General features: G+C 40.3%; 1 protein-coding gene across 1 annotated transcript in view; it reads right to left on the bottom strand.

Moving 5' to 3' along the window:
- Positions 1-16,250, bottom strand: part of mRpS17 (mitochondrial ribosomal protein S17) — a 31,805-nt gene extending 15,555 nt beyond the window's left edge. The window contains exons 1-2 of the mRNA XM_067146571.2: positions 15,916-16,250; positions 7,531-7,724 (exon numbers count right to left, since the gene is read on the bottom strand). Coding sequence (XP_067002672.1) covers positions 7,531-7,724; positions 15,916-16,035 — 314 coding nt within the window. The 5' untranslated portion in view covers positions 16,036-16,250. The remainder of the gene's footprint in view (positions 1-7,530; positions 7,725-15,915) is intronic.
- Positions 16,251-18,203: the final 1,953 nt, after the last annotated feature.

The raw sequence follows: 18,203 nt of genomic DNA, 5'->3' as shown, positions 1-18,203 counted from the left end.
GACAAACAAAAATGAAATATTTTGGCTAATTGGGTAGGTCTCGTGATGTTGAAGGAACCACATTGTTGGCCATCAGAAAAAAATATAAATAAAATGATAACATAAGCATCACGACGCAGTCAAAAATGATTACTGCACGTTCTTTCAAGTTACATATAAACGTGATGAGGAATAAATGACAATTAGAAGTTCTTTCGTGTTATACACATATATGATGCAAGAATAAATGACAATTACAAGTTCAGTTCTTTTACTGAACATATTGCAGTAGTGGAATTTATTTATTTCAAAAGCGGAACCACTCGTAATTCTCCTGAAGAATTGATAAACAGAAAATGCAGTGTCTTAGCTCGCATTGAAGTGGTCTTGCTGCTCAAAGATCCCACGAATGAATGATAACATATGACGACAACTCTGGAGGGGAAATACGCGGGAAACGGAATACGCATGTGCAAATACGTCTATGGATGAATCTGCTAGTAGACTGGACTTACACGATGTGCAGGATGACAATTAGAGCCTTTCTTACCATGCGGGAAACCTGTGATTTACATTTCCTAGCAACCGTCCCATGACGCGGTAGGCGCGTGCTCCGCACCTGCTTATAAAGTAGCGTCATGCGCTCAGTACGTGATCCGCATTGAACGTGTTAAGGAATTTCATCTCAGCCATCTGAACTCTATTGTAATTTCTTTCTTTCTTTCTTTTTTTTTTTTTTTGCTGTCCACGTAACTGCTGCATATATCTGTACATTACAGGTTGAGAACAGAACTTCTGTGGACTTGGAACATCTTGGTTCCACAGTATATCCGTCACACTCTGGTAAAAGCCTTTTGGTCTTGTACTCTCTTTCCAATCATCCTTCCTTCCTTTGGCATCACTATTGTATACTCTTCTCTATGCTGATCTTTCTATAGCATATAATTCCATACATTAACTTGGTATCCCTTTCAGACCGTGTACGCACAACTGTGCGGGTTCGTATTTTATTTACATCTGAGCTTATTTGACGTTTTCTTGGCGCTAGACCGGACTGCAGTGATTGTGTGGGACACGCAGCATGTACTTCAGTGGTTTTTATTTAGCGCTTGGCCACCAGGAGGCAGGAAGAAGAGTTTTAAAATGCAGTTCATTGACAAGGTGGCAGGAAGCAGTAGAGCCTAAAGTAAATATTTATTTATTGCATTAATATTACTGTAGTAGCTTCACTGAATATCAGAATGTAATCTATGAAGTGTGTCAATTGTTTAGCAAACGTAAAATTGTGAACTTATTAACATCGTACATAATATCATGAGGTTTTGAATGTTGATGTGCGGGCTAGGTTTTCCTACAGGCAATGCATGCAGGAGTGCTGGGTGCTGCCACAAAAAGCACTGTGAAAGTAGAATTTGTTTTCTACGTGAGAAATGTAATGTATAAGAATTTAATTGTTTTGAATCGTTCCACACTGTAAAGTACAACATATGATCATGTACATATGTATATTCACATGCAATGAGGTAATTTTTCTTTTTTGTAAGTAGTGAATGAAGTCCTGACATGCACAATTGTGTGGGTGCTTTTTCTCAGCTGTTAATTTTCATTTTGTAGAATAAACTAAAAATACATGTATTTAAGAGCATTTTAGTCAGTTTTTGACAAATAAACAAAAATTCACACCGCCAGTTTTCTTTCAGATCTGAAAGGGGTATGGCCTTTGTCCTCTTTCCACATTAAACCACTTTGTTCCACCTATCTTGGTGTTTACACTACCCTCTACTTTTTTTTTTTGCAAAGAATTTATCATTTGCACTCCCACTCTGTCCTACTTGTTTTCTTCTCAGTGTATCCCAAAGCAACTGCCTTGGTACACTGTCACAGGCCTTCTCGATGTCCATAAATTTTCTGATTTTTTTTTTTACAACTGGCTTTACGTCGCACCAACACAGATAGGTCTTATTGCGATAATTGGATAGGAAAGGACTACGAATGGGAAGTGACCATGGCCTTAATTATGGTACAGCCCCAGCATTTTCCTGGTGTGAAAATGGGAAACCATGGAAAACCATCTTCAGGGCTGCTGATCTTTCCAGAACTCCCATCTTTTCTCCACCATGTGCCTTACTGCGAAGTCTTCCTTACAATATCCTCTCAGATATCTTCAGAACATGTGAAATAAGGATAGTTCCTCTGTAGTTATTACATTCCTTATCACCCTTCTTCAATAACAGGGTTATTAGACCCTTATCCCAATCTTCCGGGACTTCTTTCTTCTTCCATATACCTCTAAATAATCTACACAACCACTATACTCCTACTGGGCCCACTACCTTTACCATACCTGTAAGCTACCTGACCTACTGCTGGTAGATTTCACTTTTTGTACAGCTTCTTCTATTTCTAGCATGGCTATGTCTTTTGCAAGGTGTCTGTGAAACTTTCCCAGCATTTCTTTTTCTCTTCCTGCACAACCTTTAGATAAACTTTCTTGGCTTTTGATTTCTTTTTCTATTCTCTGCAATTCTACTTCCTTCAAGCCATTTTCTTCTCAAATGGCTTCCCTTTCCCCGTCATTCCCCAGGGTACCTCCTTTCCCTTCTTTTTACCCGACATTCTTCCATGGATATCTTATGCACACTCCGTATTTTTTATAACTAGCACAGGAGGTATTTTTAGACCTAGTTGCTCATTTCCCACTGATCTACATTTAGGGCTGTTGCTCAGATGGCAGCTTCCCTATCAGCAGTTTACCTAGTCTTTTCTTAAATTACTTCAAAGAAGTTTGAAATTTATCGAACATCTCCCATGGTAAATTGTTCCACTCCCTGTGTATCCCCAGTGCCCCCCCCCCATTTGTCCTCTTGAATTTCAACTTTATCTTTGTACTACCAGTTTCCTGCAATGTACCACGTGGTTCATTAATATTGCCACAGATGTACTGGCAATGTTTTAAGTTAATAAAATAATACACATGAACATCAACAAACACTTGAAAATACATCACAAGCAGAAACTAAATTACATTTGTTTTTCTGCAGTTTGGCAACCATTTGAACTTACTGGGAATTCAACAATCACTGTAAACAATAATTTGTTTCTTTTTGAGGTTGAGGTTGGCATACACAGTGAGGAATTGTTGGTTGATTTTTTTTCTTATCTTTGACACCAATGTGACAGTAATTTTTTTCTTTTTGCTTTACGTCGCACCGACACAGATATGTCTTATGGCGACGATGGGATAGTAAAGGCCTAGGAATGGGAAGGAAGCGGCCGTGGCCTTAATTAAGGTACAACCCCAGCATTTCCCTGGTGTGAAAATGGGAAACCATGGAAAACCATCTTCAGGGCTGCCGACAGTGGGGTTCGAATGTGGCAGTAAATTTGGAAGTCATTTGCATAAAGGTGATATCTATTATTTTATTGCTGAGGAGATGCCATTAATGCAGAAGAGGCCGAAGGAAAGAACCCTGTGGGGTTCCCACCTTCCCGAGTCACCACTATGAAGCAGTATCCTGTGCTATAACACACTGCATACAATCTGTAAGATACGCGGCGAAAAACTGCCTCAGTAGTGAAAAGGAATTTTTCCTTTTTGCATTTGGTTTATGTCACACCGACACAGCTGGGTCTTATGGTGATGATGGGATAGGAACGGGCTAGGAGTAGGAAGGAACTGTCCGTGGCCTTAATTAGGGTACAGCACATTTGAGTGGTGTGAAAATGGGAAAGTATGGAAAACCATCTTCAGGTCTGTCAACAGTCGGGTTCAAGCCCACTGTCTCCCGAATGCAAACTCACAACTGCGCAACCCTAACTGCATGACCACTTGCTCAGTATTAAAGTAGCTATTTTTTTTTTTTTTTTTTTTTTAGTAATGTCTGGATATACAGTATGTCATGTCAAAAGCACTGCTGAAGTCAAGCAGTGTGAGTATTGTCATTTATCTTTTATCCACTGCTTGTCTGATGTCCTCACTAAGGACTCTGTAAGGCAGTTGCTGTGCTATGGTCCTTCTTGAAGCCAGACAGCAGTGGGTCCACATGAGAGTATGTGTGTAGATATTCCAGTATGTGAGAGCATGTACCAACTGTTCTAGTACTTTAAAAAGAGTAGGGAGAATGGAAATAAGATGATAATTGGAAATGAGTTTTGAACCAGTGTTCCTAGGAAGTGGAATTATATTAACATACTTCCAAAATTTAATGGTAGAGGAAACAAACCTAATGATTAGCAAGTTTTGATGACTAAGCATTAAGTAGATCAAGCTGGCTTAATGAATGGGTGGACACAACATCAGACAAAATGAGAAAATTTCTCGGTTTACGCTTGTGGATGGGACTTGTCCAACTGCCATCCTTTGCATGTAACTGGAGTGGACTGTTTTCTATACGAGCGTCGGAGACATTAACTACTTTATAAGTGCAACACCACATGGGGGCGTGTGTATGTGTACAATTCATAATGACCAATACGACCCCATTCGGGGTCGCACTATTTGACCAATTTTAGATAATAAATTAACCTAATATATCATAAATATATCCTCATTTTGGTGATCAACTGAGTGGTTAAGCCCGTGAATGTTTTGGTACTAAGGAGTAACTCGGTCCTATTAGTTCACAGCACTAGACGGCAGTCCCAGGAATTTTGGTCCGACACTCAACGTGTTGATAATAGAGTACAAGACTTAAACTTCATTAGTGCTGATGGTACAAAAGACACAGCAGGGGCGATTTTGTGAGACAAATGATGGATCATTATCTACATGTGGTCTGTAAAGGGGATTAGACTGGGCTCTCTCTTCCATGAAATACACATTTAAATCATCTAGTGCAATGTTAGGTACCTGGAGTTGCTCCCATGTTTTACCTATGCCTATGGCTCGGAGATGCCTTCAGGCACGAAGCATATTTAGATTACTGATGTGTGAACATATTTAGATATAATGTATGATTTGTTTAATTTTATTCCTAACTATTCTATAATTTTCACAGTCAGCTGGAATCTTCTTTGTAGTGAGTTTTTACGACCCGATGTTCTTCCTGACGTCAACCTCATCAGAGGAATTAATGAAATAAAATGGAGAGGGTGAAACCCGGTATGGCATTTGGCCTACTCCTGTCGAATAGCACTAAAGGGTCTGCTCAAGGCTTAATGCCCCCATCTGACAGATGAATCATCATCAGCAGTGTCATATATCCTCGCTCCACATGAATACTGCAGAGAGGTTTGGAACTGCATCCAGGCTTTTGGACGCAATCTAGTAATTGAAGATTGTATACCACCACCTTTCCTACCCTGCAGGCCAACATTCCGAATCCTGGACGCACTTAAGTGAATGCAATGGCAGATTGATGCATGTATCCATGTCAACGAAGGGCATTTTGAACACTTCATGTAAGAAAGAGTTTCATGTGGCATGCTGGTACGTTCTGTTCCTGTGTGTTTCCAATGGTTAATGTACTATGTAGAAAATGACTTCTAACATGGAAATAAAGCATCTCCTGTCCCATGTCCATATAACATATTTTCTTCAACGTGTGAGGAATGTGTCCTGAAAATTTAGCCATACCTTTTAACATAGCAATATTTACAAAGTTGTGATTCCTTTTTACCTAACTTTTTATTTATCTAGAGAAATTATTTTATTTGGTTTAATTTTTTATTGTTATAACGGACTCTTTATTGAAAAAGAATGACAGTGGTAACAATGAAAGTAAACTTTGCGAACTTAACAATGAAATATAAGCCGCTCAAAAGTTCCTATTTTAAAATCCTGAGTAATCTCGTGATATTTTTATGGGTTCTTCTTTTCTTTTTGCTAGTTGCTTTACGCCGCACCGACACAGATAGGTCTTATGGCGACGATGAGAGAGGGAAGGGCTAGGAGTGGGAAGGAAGCGGCCATGGCCTTAATTAAGGTACAGCCCCAGCATTTGCCTGGTGTGAAAATGGGAAACCACGGAACACCATTTTCAGGGCTGCCGACAGTGGGGTTCGAACCTACTATCTCCTGAATACTGGCTACTGGCCGCACTTAAGCGACTGCAGCTATCGAGCTCGGTGGTTCTTCTTTTAACTCACATATAAAATAAATAACACAGCACTAAACAGATGGCAAGTAAGATAACACGACACTCAATACTGTACAAAAAATGCAATGTTCATATGTTCGTGGCTGTGTGAAATGCCCTAAAACAAGGATCAACACACAATGCTACATCGCACTCCTTACACATGTATCTGGATTCCCATCGTACCTTCTTCCCTCTAGCATTGCGCACACAGAACTATCAGACTCACTAAACTCAATGTCAAACTCTTCTTCACTCTCCATTTTCACCTAACAGACAAAGTACACTTAGATAGCAATAATACGGAAAAGCCGCAAAAACAAGCTGTCTGAGTCACCGATACACACTACGGTTGAGTCAGAGACATCTTTTGGCAAAAATAGGAGCCTGAAGTAATAATTTTATAAATATGTGGCGGAAATACTGAAAACCAACAAGAAACGAGTATATTCGGGCCTTTAAATTAGGTACCAATCAGTGAGTGACATTCCCGAGTATACTCAGGTTTTTATTTTATATAAATATTTAAATCCTGTATATACTTGGGCTTTTATGCTAAGAGGTTAAACCATGTGTATCAAATATTTCAAGAACAGTATAATAAAAGCTCTTGAATGTAATGATGAAATTTGGTGCTAATATCAAAATCATACCAATAGGGAATGAGCATAGCGATACCAAGATAGGTTCAATACATAGCTTCTACACTAACTGATCAAAAGGATCCGGACACAGCTCTGTACATGTAAACTAGATAGCCTAGATGCCACTATGACTTCCACTACAGCTATAAAAGACGAATGACGGCTTGATGTTGTTCGGGGCTGACTGGGCTTGTACACTTATAAATGGAAAATGAAAATATATCAAAATATTAGTCCTAAAATCTTGATTAGAGTCACCTGAGAAGAAGCCTGCAGATCCCTGCAGAATGGGTGGAGCAAGGGAGTTTAATCACTTTGAACGTGGAATGGTTATTGTCTGCCCTACCAGTAAGCAATCAATCAGGGCCATTTCTGCCATTCTCAAGTTGCCCAAGTTGATTGTCGGGAATGTGATTGTGAATGAAGTGGAAACAGGAAGACACGAACACAACAAAACCACTGCTGGGAATGCTTCAACAGCACTCAAGAAGTGGTACAGGAATATCCAATGATATTGTGTGATATCACCACCTATGAATTCTACAGTGCCACTAGTCATGCAGTTAGCACCATGGCTGTGCACTGGGATATACATGAGGAGTGGAGTTCAAAGTTCAAGTGTCCGCCCATAGACTGCAAATTTCACCTGCGAAGGCTATATTCATGGAACACTTACAGAATAGTTCCAAGTAGGTGTCTGAGTACTTTCGATCATATAAATACATACAATAAACTGAAAGTATTATTTAGTCTTTGAGAGAAACATACTCTTGAATTGATCAGTCAACAATTACAAGAAGAAAAATCAACAGTCTTCAATGATACTTTACCTGTATTGTCCAACCACAACTTTCTTCCCAGTAATTGGATCAGTTATGTCCCCAAGTGGATACACAACTTGTAATACTTTGTGGGTAATGAGTGTGGTTAGCTTTTCTGGAAGTTCTTGAATTAGTACAATATCTCCAGACTTGCATTTTTTCTCTGGATCGTGAGCATAGAAGAAGTCATCTTTCTTGAAATACTAAAATGAAAATGCACCAGATAATACATAAATATTACAACACATTATAAGCACAATTTGCAAAATGAGGAAATTAGTACAGACAGTTCGGTTCTGACTCCATGCGAGACCGAGAGAACAATCTTTCCTCAAGTCAACAGCACTTAGGGTTATATTAGAAACCAGATTTTAAAGGGAAAGACTGAGCTATGGTGCTGGTGAAGAATTTTACATATACCATGGACAGCCAAGAAGATAAACAAATGGGTAATCAGAAGATCAATCCAGATATATCTCTTGAGGCATTTATTACAAGGTTACAGCCATCATACGATGGGCATATTACGAGAGAGTTTGATTCTTTGGAAAAAATTATTATGCTTGGAAACGTGGAAGGAACTCTCAAGACAAGGGCAGCAGGCACTGCAATGGACAGACTTCATCACAGTTACAATGAATATGTCAAAGAACTGAAAAGGATTCATGAGAAAGAGAAAAATCGGGAGACACTCCATCCATGCAGTCGCCAGAATTGTCTTGATGGCACCTAATATATATGTACCTAGTCTAGCCAAAAATACTGTCACATTATTTTTTTGAATAATTGGAATATGGTTTGAGATTTCTGATAGAGGATGGCTGCTCAGTTGTACTTTCTCTTAACCACCACCACCAGAAACACACATTACACACCATTTTCACCAACTAGTCTTCAAAATGTCAATAATGTTTTACAGGCCAAAATTCTGGCACCTCGCCGTCTCTAAAAACATAAAAATGTACACTGCCCTCAAAAAAAGCAGTAACACTTGATATTTTTGTAGAAAGCTCCGTTAAATTCTACAATGAATATGATTTCCATACTTTTTCCAATATGTATCGACTGGCTCATGCCTATGAACATTACTGAAGGAGAATCAACAGTGAATAACAACAGAAGGCTTTTTGATACAATATTGTAACTCATTCAAACAATGTTGAGTGCCCCTACACATTTCTTATTAACCCTCGAGCGCTCGCGTTCTTTTTCATCACACGAGCACTCCATTAAGTATGTTAATGTTTTCATCGAAGTTAAGTAAATTCAGAGCCTATATTCTATGTTTTATCGTTTATCAATTAATTCTTGAAATATTTTTCATAATACTAGTCTTTATTTTACCTCCCTAATTACATTACAATATAATATTGTTATCCCAACCTGATAGCTATGTACAAATTTGTGAAGTTTACAATATTGTCAATCATATTTACATCAATAATTTTGTGAAAAGGAGACAGTTCACTTGTTACACCCCGAGCTTCACCCTTTGGTCCTGCAAATATTCTGACAATATTTTTTTCTTTAGTCTTAGAGGATCCACTAGAACATTGTTTCTTCCATACACAAACTTTGTCTCTTCCTATGAATCAAGCACTTTTGACTAACACAACTTCACCAGAACTTTCATCACTTGTCCCCAAGTCATAATCCTGTTCACTTTCTGAGTTATGCTCACTGAAAATTACTTCCTCATTTTCAATTTCAGAATTGCCTTCCTCATTTTCATAGTCATCTGCTTAGTCGAAATCAGGATCATCATTCAATAACCAGTTCAGCTGTGGACTTGACAGATATCTTGCAGCCCTAAATAAACTAAACGATTATTGGAGACTCACGTAGAAATCAACTAACAGTCCACAGAAAACTAATGCAAGACAATTCTAGTGAATACAGAAGTAATCTGTAAATAAAAATATACTTACATGATGACGCGCGTGGCGCACTGAGTGCACCAGTTGTGACACGGTGAACTTAAAACGCAGTTTAATTCGCTTCTGTTGGAGAAATATTTATTTGACTTTACACAGATAGCTAAAACTGTACTGTAGGAATACCTAACAACACAGGTCAGCAGATTGTTGGTGCGACAGTGGACATCTGTTTATTTAAACGTGGCGCACTCAGTGCACCAGCGCGAGTGCTCGAGGGTTAATGTTGTGCCTTTTATGAAAACCATTATTTCAGCATTAGGCCCTATAGTCACTCTTGTACCCTTTGATGCTAATTGACCAGTATCTGAGCATTACCTGAAGGGTTTTTGAATCTTGTGGACTCTGCAACAGCAGTAGCATCGATGAATGCTATGTAACAGACATTTTGAATATCCCTCTAAAAAACATTCATCGGACTGTGAAATGTTTTCAGAATCATCATACCTACCACAGAAAGCCTGGTTCAGGCTATTCTAGGCGCACTTCTGCCTTGCAAGACCATGTTTTGAGGCTATAAGTGTTCAGGAACTTTTTTTTTTCCAATTGGCTTTACATCACACCGACACAGATAGTTCTTATGGCAACGATGGGATAGGAAAGGGCTAGGAGTGGGAAGGAAGTGGCCATAGCCTTAATTATTGAGGAACCAACACCTCACAGTAGATGGCGGCCCCGGTCTAGAAAGCCAAGAATAACGGCCGAGAGGAGTCGTCGTGCTGACCACACGACACCTCGTAATCTGCAGGCCTTCGGGCTGAGCAGCGGTCGCTTGGTAGGCCAAGGCCCTTCAAGGGCTGTAGTGCCCTGGGGTTTTAACATCTCACAGTGGTTCAGGTTCGGAGTAGTATAATGCAGGTCCACAACGTAGCTGTGAGTTAGAACAAAATCAGGAGTCTCCATGAGGCAAACTGAGCCTCTAGAAAACCAATCAGAGGACCAGTAATTCTACTACTACTACTACTACTACTACTACTACTACTACTACTACTACTACAACACTGGGGAGACAGGCTTCCATTTCATGCAGGTCCATGAATATTGGACTGAGGATCAGTGGTACACGTACTCTTCAGTGACGAGTCCAGGTTCTACCTGAGATCACCTGATATAAGAGTTAGGATGTGGAGAAGGGCACGAGAATGCTTTGCTCTCTGTACCTTTGATGAGATCACTTCAGATAACCACACCAATTTTGTACTTTTTGAGAACAGCTTCCCCACGGCATACAGGTACATTAGGAGATTGTCATCAATCAATTAAAGACATTTGCATTCACTTTCGATGAAAACTTTGTGCTTTGCATGATAATGCCAGAGACCCATGCTGCTCAGTGTATCATAGAGTTTCTTCGGGAGGTCAACATTCCCACTCTGGACTGGCCAGCTAGGAGTCCAGATCTCAACCCTATTGAGCATGTGTGGCACATGACTGGTCGTTGCCTTTGGCTCTGACTTTTCAACAGGCTGACTGAACTCAAGGTGGGGGTACAAGAAGAATGGGAAAAGTACCACAAGAAGAAATCTGGGGCTTGATCAAGAAGATGATAGAAGACTTGCAGTGGTAACTGCAGCCAGTAGTAGTTGATACGTCCTATTATTTGCTTGTCATTAGCTACATGTAACAAAATCTATGTCAGTGTCAACCACTGTCCAACATAGAATGTAGCACCATCACCCTACGGAATGCTATAGGCCTAACAGTTGTTTCATCTCAGTCCAATGGTTTCGTCACTGACCGGACCTAATCCAGACCAATGGCTGTCACTAGCCAGCATGATAAATTAATTCAGCTTTTTGCCACTGTTCAACAGAGAATGTGCTGCTAATGCTCTATGTAATGCTAGAGGTCTAACAGCCACTTCGCAGTTATGCCCCCAGACCCCTTTTGCTTGATCACAGTCCAATGGTTTTGTCACTAACTGGACCTAACCAATCCAGACCAATCATTTTGCCACTAGCCGGACCTAACCAATCCAGACCAATGGCTTTGTCATTAGTAAGCATGATCAATTCAGCTTTTCACCACTGTCCAACATAGAATGCACCGCTATCGCCCTATGGAATGCTAGAGGTGTTACAGCGGCCTTGCGGCCCTACCCTGGGGCTTATGCCCCCAGACCGCCACTCACCCCTTCCCTTTCTACCACTAGTTTGTAAGTTCAAAAATTGTGCCGCTGCATCTAACAATGTACCACTAACTTAGTTCTTAAGTTCACAAGCTGGTAGCCTTGTGCACTGCACGATCGCGTTGACCGCGAAAAGTCCACAAGAAAGGAACAAAGGACCGTGAAATTGTGCCTAGATGCCTGCGCTGAAAAATGGCTACAGATACTAAACTTATGCCTATTGTGATCTCTCTACCTTTAAAAGCTCCACTAAAGCTTATTCGCCTACTAATGTAACTCCACGCATCTCCCACTGACAGCTTGGAACATACTGCTTAGGAGAGCTTGTCTCCTCACACCCAAATCTTCCCAACCCAAAGTATGCAACATTTTCATAACACTACTCTTTTGTTGGAAGTCACACATGAAAAATTGTGCTGCTTTTCTTTGGATTTTTTTTTCAGTTCTTGAATCAAGGAATCCTGGTGAGGGTTCCATACACTGGAACCATATTCTAATTGTGGTCTTACCAGTGACTTACATGCCTCTCTCCTTAACATCCTTATTACAACCCCTAAATACCATCAAAAACCATGTGATGAGGTCTGTAAACTTTATTTAGAATTCCATTTATGTGATCACCCCAAAAGATATTTCCTTAGATTTTTTTTTCCTAGTTGCTTCACGTCGCAACGAGACTGATAGGTCTTATGGCGACGATGGGACAGGAACCAGCTAGGAGTGGGAAGGAAGTGGCCATGCTATCGAGCTCGGTTTTCCTTAGATTAACACCAAAGTACTTTCAGTGATCCTTATGAGGTAATTTCACCCCATCAACACAGTCATTAAAACCGAGCGGACTTTTCCTCTTTGTGAAACCTACAACCTGACTTTTCACTCCATTTACCATTGTCTGTTGTCCATTTCACAACATTGTTGAGGTCCTTTTGCAGTTACGCACACTCCTGTAACTTATCATTCAAAAGAAGCATTATCTCTGATTCCAATTATTTACCCACATTATTTATCCATATATAAGAAAACATGAAGGTACAATAATACTGCCCTCAGGAACTCCCCCTCTCAAGCATTACAGGATCAGATTCACCTAATCTCGATTTCTCCGAGTTCTTTTTTTAATACATATTTAGCCACCCATTCCGTAATTCTTTTGTCTAGCCCAACTGTCTTCAATTTTGTCAGTAGTCTCCCATGACCTATTCTATCAAAAACCTTGGATAGGTCAACAGTGACTCCCTGAATGTAAAATAATGTACCGTATCTGCTATGTAATTCAACACAATTTTGCCTTGCAAAGAAAAATTTAATTCATAAAATGGCATGTAATGCCAGCAAAAACGGCAAGGTCGGCAACCTATAGTGCTATTAAAACAATGTGCGTGTTCTGACAGCTCTCAGCATGGTAGTTACTATGGCAACCAGTAAACACCTCCTGTTCCAGCCAATCCCAGCTCGACATTCACTCTCCCTTTTCCTACCCCCGCTGTCTTAAAGCTTCGTGAGGCGGTCGGTCCGAGTTCCACGTTGCCAATATAGTATACCGTAGCACATGTGGCTGGGCTATATAACAATGTCTACTTTGAGTGATATCATTGTCTGTACAGTGTGTCTTTGAAATCAGCCAAATATTATAGTGCTATTGTGTTCGTGTTAATAAGTGTATCGTTATCGAGGCCGGCATTCTAATGTAGTGTATATTTTAGTACTGTATAGTATAGTGTAATTTTAACGCTGTCTCATTTACTGAACTCAAAATGTTGCAACCCGTTCAGAGCGCCGCTAAACGACGAGGGCGACCTAGAATTCATTCACCTAGAAAAAAGGCAAGGGTAATGGGGGAGCATGGCTTCGCTATTTGTGGTCAAGCTCGCGATATGGTATGTGCCTTACGGGAATACTGTGAGGCTGAAAGGGAAAATGGAGGCCCACTGATAGACGTTAACAAAGTTGTAGAAAGAACAGCAGCAGCTTTAAATTTCTCAAGTTACAGTAATTAGAATAGGGAAAGACAAAGAAAAGAAAGAAAAGTAGCCTTGGGAAAAAGGTGAAGGGGACTGAGAGGGAGTGGATGTATCTGGACCATCACATGACGGGTTATCAATACCGGGCAAAACCCGACTGATTAAAGCCTATGAGAAAGGGGAATGAGGAGATTGTCTTATGATATTTGAGCTGATAAAATTACTGCTGAGCCACCTTGGAATAATAGCAACTATATTTAACGTTTTTCTAACTCTCTTTCATGATCGCTGTTAATGGATATTATTTTCCACAGAGCCTAATAATAATAATAATGTTATTTGCTTTACGTCCCCCTAACTACTATTTTAAGGTCTTTGGAGACGCTGAGGTGCCGGAATTTAGTCCCGCAGGAGTTCTTTTACGTGCCAGTAAATCTACCGACACGAGGCTGATGTATTTGAGCACCTTCAAATACCACCGGACTGAGCCAGCATCGAACCTGCCAAGTTGGGGTCAGAAGGCCAGCGCCTCAACCGTCTGAGCCACTCAGCCTGGCTCCGCAGAGCCTAGCGCAGAACGAGAGATGTGAACTGTGATGTAGTAACTCCTGCCAGATCATGTGGCAATACAGCGCTCTCACGCCTTTGATCAGCGTCACGTGCTGCGAACTGTCAGAACACGCACATTGTTTTAAAAGCACTATAAAAGCTGATTCTGCTGCTGTGATAGCCAGAGTTCATGTTGTACTACCCAGTTTATGGATCTCAGATTGGGAGTCAGCTGAGCAAGATTAGTAAACTGGCACAAGTTAGCATACATATATTTTTAATAAGAAGTAGCAATGTTTGAATGCACTATTTGTGAAACACTGAGAAAGTAGCTATCGGTATTCAGTAGATATTTTACAACTCACCAGCTTATCGTCTACATAAGTGGCAGAATTATGATTGTTACATGAACTGAGCTTTAAGTACTGTAGCTTTAAGTGCATTACACATAATACAGCAAATAATTTGGATAAGCTGCTGATTATTGTAAGTCTGTGTATTTCAGCAGAAAAGTTATGTTTATGCATGGTTTAAAATATTCAAATGAAACACAAAAAATATTGGTTAAACTCCCAGATGAATTCAGGGTAATTCAGGTAACACAGACAAATTCATGCAGAAAGTCCAATTACTGGTCAATTTTGTGAAAAGGGGTTAAACTTCATTACTTATTGAAATTGATTCATTCATGTGTGTGTGTGTATTAATTTATCACCATTCACTCGACAAAAGAGGTCAGACTTCATTCAGGAACGTGTTTACATTTAAATATCACCGTAGTGGAGAAGGATAGTTTGCTGTAGAGCCTATACGAAAAGGGAGCAATGTACTCTATGCCCATCGTGAAACTACAGGGGCACTGCCTTATGAACATATAGGCCTACCTAAAGTGAAGAAACATTATCTGATATTGTAATGATTAAGATGGAGAGGTGTCCCACAGAGCAGTATTATTGGACCATTATGTTTTCTTATATTCATTAATGATATGAGTAAAAAACTGAAATTACAGACAAGGTTATTTGCAGATGATGTTATACTGTTAGAATAGTAAATGAGTTGCAGGACTGTAGGTGACGGTAAGGGAACCCAGACAATGTTGTAAGATGGACAGTAGACAGTGGTATACTGTTAAATGGGATGAAAAGCCAGGTTGTAAATATCACCAAGACAAAGTCCTCTGTTATAATTACTGTATTGTTGGGGTGATAGTACCTCATGGGAATCACTGTAAATATTTAGGTGTTAATCTAAAGGAATAATCATTGGGATAATCATACTAACGAGTTTGTTAAGAAAGGTTACAGATCTCTTCACATGGTTGAGTATTTAGGGATTGTAGTAAGCATGAAAGGAGAGGGTGTTTAAGTATCCAGTAAGACCCCAATTAGAGAATGGTTTCAGTGTATGGGATCCACACCAGGACTACTTGATACGAGAACTGGAAAAGATCCAAAGAAAAGTAGCACAATTTGTTCTGGATGATTTCCAACAAAGGAATAGCATTCCGAAAATGTTGCAAACTTCGGGCTGGGAAAACTTGGGAGTAAGGAGACGAGATGCTCAACTAAGTGGTACGTTCCGAGCAATCAGTGGAGAGATGGCGTGGAATGACATAATTAGACGAATAAGTTTAAAAGTAGAAAAACATCATAATATGACGATAAAGTTGGAATTCAAGAGGACAAATTGGGGCAAATAAACATTTATAGAACGAGGGGTAAGGAATAATAATAAGGAGACAGCCGTTAGTACAGATCATTGATGATTGGACTTTAATGCCACTGACGTAGATGTAGGTTAGGATAAAACTGTTTCTTACCATCAACAAATTTTTATCGAGTTCCAATCGTTTTACTCTTATTTTTGATGCATTTTGTTTCAGGCTAGGCACACATTGTCCCAATAACAAGAATGATCGTCTAACTGCAGTTCCAGCCATTTAAACAAATTTGCACTTAGGTTGTTGAGGCAATAACACTGTTTCTTACACTTTTCAATTCAAACCAACTAACTAAATACAATTATATTTTTACTATTCTGAGAATATACCACACGTTTATCACATCAATGTACTGATTAAATGTAGCTATAAGAACTATTCGTAAAATGAGTGAAACATAACCCTAAAATAATTATGCGAATAGTAAATAGCAAACATTTTGTTCTGTTCAAGGATCATATAAGTTCTGTTCTGTTCGTGAAGTTGATTTGGGCTCGTTATTTCACCCAGACACAATACTGTATTAAATTTGTACTAGTTCTACACACGCACACAATTTCAATAAAGTAGTATACCAATGCATTTGACAATGTTTTCTGAGTACGAAGTACTTGAAGATTGAGTGAAGTAGACCATGCAGCAGACTCACAAAATGGGTTCAAAGCACTTGAAGTAGTTCAGGAAAAGACGTATCACCTAGACAATTGAGAGTGAGGAAATACGTATACAAGACTAGGAGATATAGGGAAAGCACAGGGACACAAGGTATACTAATCTTCACGCTAGAGTGGCCGTCTCAGCGACTTCTACAAAACATACACACCGGGCCAACATATAAGGGACAAGCAGCAGAGGGCAGGGGAACGACGGAGGGGTGGGTATATGTGAGAGTGTAGGACTTTGGACTAGGGATGGGCCACTCGATCGCCTGCTCGAGCAGGCTCGAGTGCTGACGTCACGAACTGGTGTGTCGAGCGTGGTCGAGCCAGATCGAGCAACACGGAATCCCCTCATGACGTAGGCTTGCGTGTGCGCTAAGCAGGAGTGTGTGTTAGGGCTCGAGCCACAATTCCGTCTGCACTCATTCTCGTTGATATTCACCTTCCGGCACTACGCGTAGAGTAGAAGTAGAGTCATTAGCGATAGCGTCCATTCTACAGAAATACATACGTACCGTAAGTTATAGTGGACGCATCAGTTTATTAAATCCATATATGCCCAGAATTACTTTTCTTTAGCAAATGGAAGTGACTGCTCGACATGGCGATGAGTTCTGCATAGTGATAGTATTTGTGTGGTTTTCCTTTCGTTACTTGGTCGCTACTTTCATTTTTGGTTCTTCTGAACATTGTATGTATCATTTTAATAATATATTCTGTTCAGTTTTATTATAATGCTATATGTACTATTTCTCCTACATAATATATAATTTCGTGTGGCTATTTCTAGCCGAGTGCAGCCCTTGTAAGGCAGACCCTCCGATGAGGGTGGGCGGCATCTGCCATGTGTAGGTAACTGCGTGTTATTGTGGTGGAGGATAGTGTTATGTGTGGTGTGTGAGATGCAGGAATGTTGGGGACATCACAAACACCCAGCCCCCGGGCCACTGGAATTAACCAATTAAGGTTAAAATCCCCGACCCGGCCGGGAATCGAACCCGGGACCCTCTGAACCGAAGGCCAGTACGCTGACCATTCAGCCAACGAGTCGGACTCCTACATAATAAAAAAATGTGAACAGACCTGAAGTCCTGCGTCCGATATAATATAACTGGGTTTTTTGCTATTGGTTTTACGTCGCACCGACACAGATAGGTGTTATGGCGACGATGGGATAGGAAAGGTGTTAGGAGTGGGAAGGAAGCGGCCGTAGCCTTAATTAAGCTACAGCCCCAGCATTTGCCTGGTGTGAAAATGGGAAACCACGGAAAACCACTTCGAGGATGGCTGAGGTGGGAATCGAACCCACCTCTACTCAGTTGACCTCCAGAGGCTGAGTGGACCCCGTTCCAGCCCTCGTACCACTTTTCAAATTGCGTGGCAGAGCCGGGAATCGAACCCGGACCTCCGGGGGTGGCGGCTAATCACGCTAACCACTACACCACAGAGGCGGACTTACTTACATATTACGCCGTATCATTTCTCAGGCGATAATATTACTCTAGGATAACAACCATATAATCCATATACTCCTATGTTGTGTAAGGGATTCAATGTATTCCGTTAATAATGTTAAGGCGTTATCATTATACATATTATTTTCATGGTACGAAATGTAATAAGCTATTTCTGAAATTGCCGGGTGAGGATATTGTTTGTTCAGTTGTGTTCCTGTACACACACTGGTTTCATTTCATTAGCATTAAAAGAGCAAAGAAGATTGCCACT

This window comes from Anabrus simplex, chromosome 4, assembly GCF_040414725.1.
Source record: "Anabrus simplex isolate iqAnaSimp1 chromosome 4, ASM4041472v1, whole genome shotgun sequence".
Taxonomy (NCBI): Eukaryota; Metazoa; Arthropoda; class Insecta; order Orthoptera; family Tettigoniidae; genus Anabrus; species Anabrus simplex.
The sequence above is the reverse complement of the archived record's forward strand: the minus strand, read 5'-3'. Positions and strand labels throughout refer to the sequence as shown.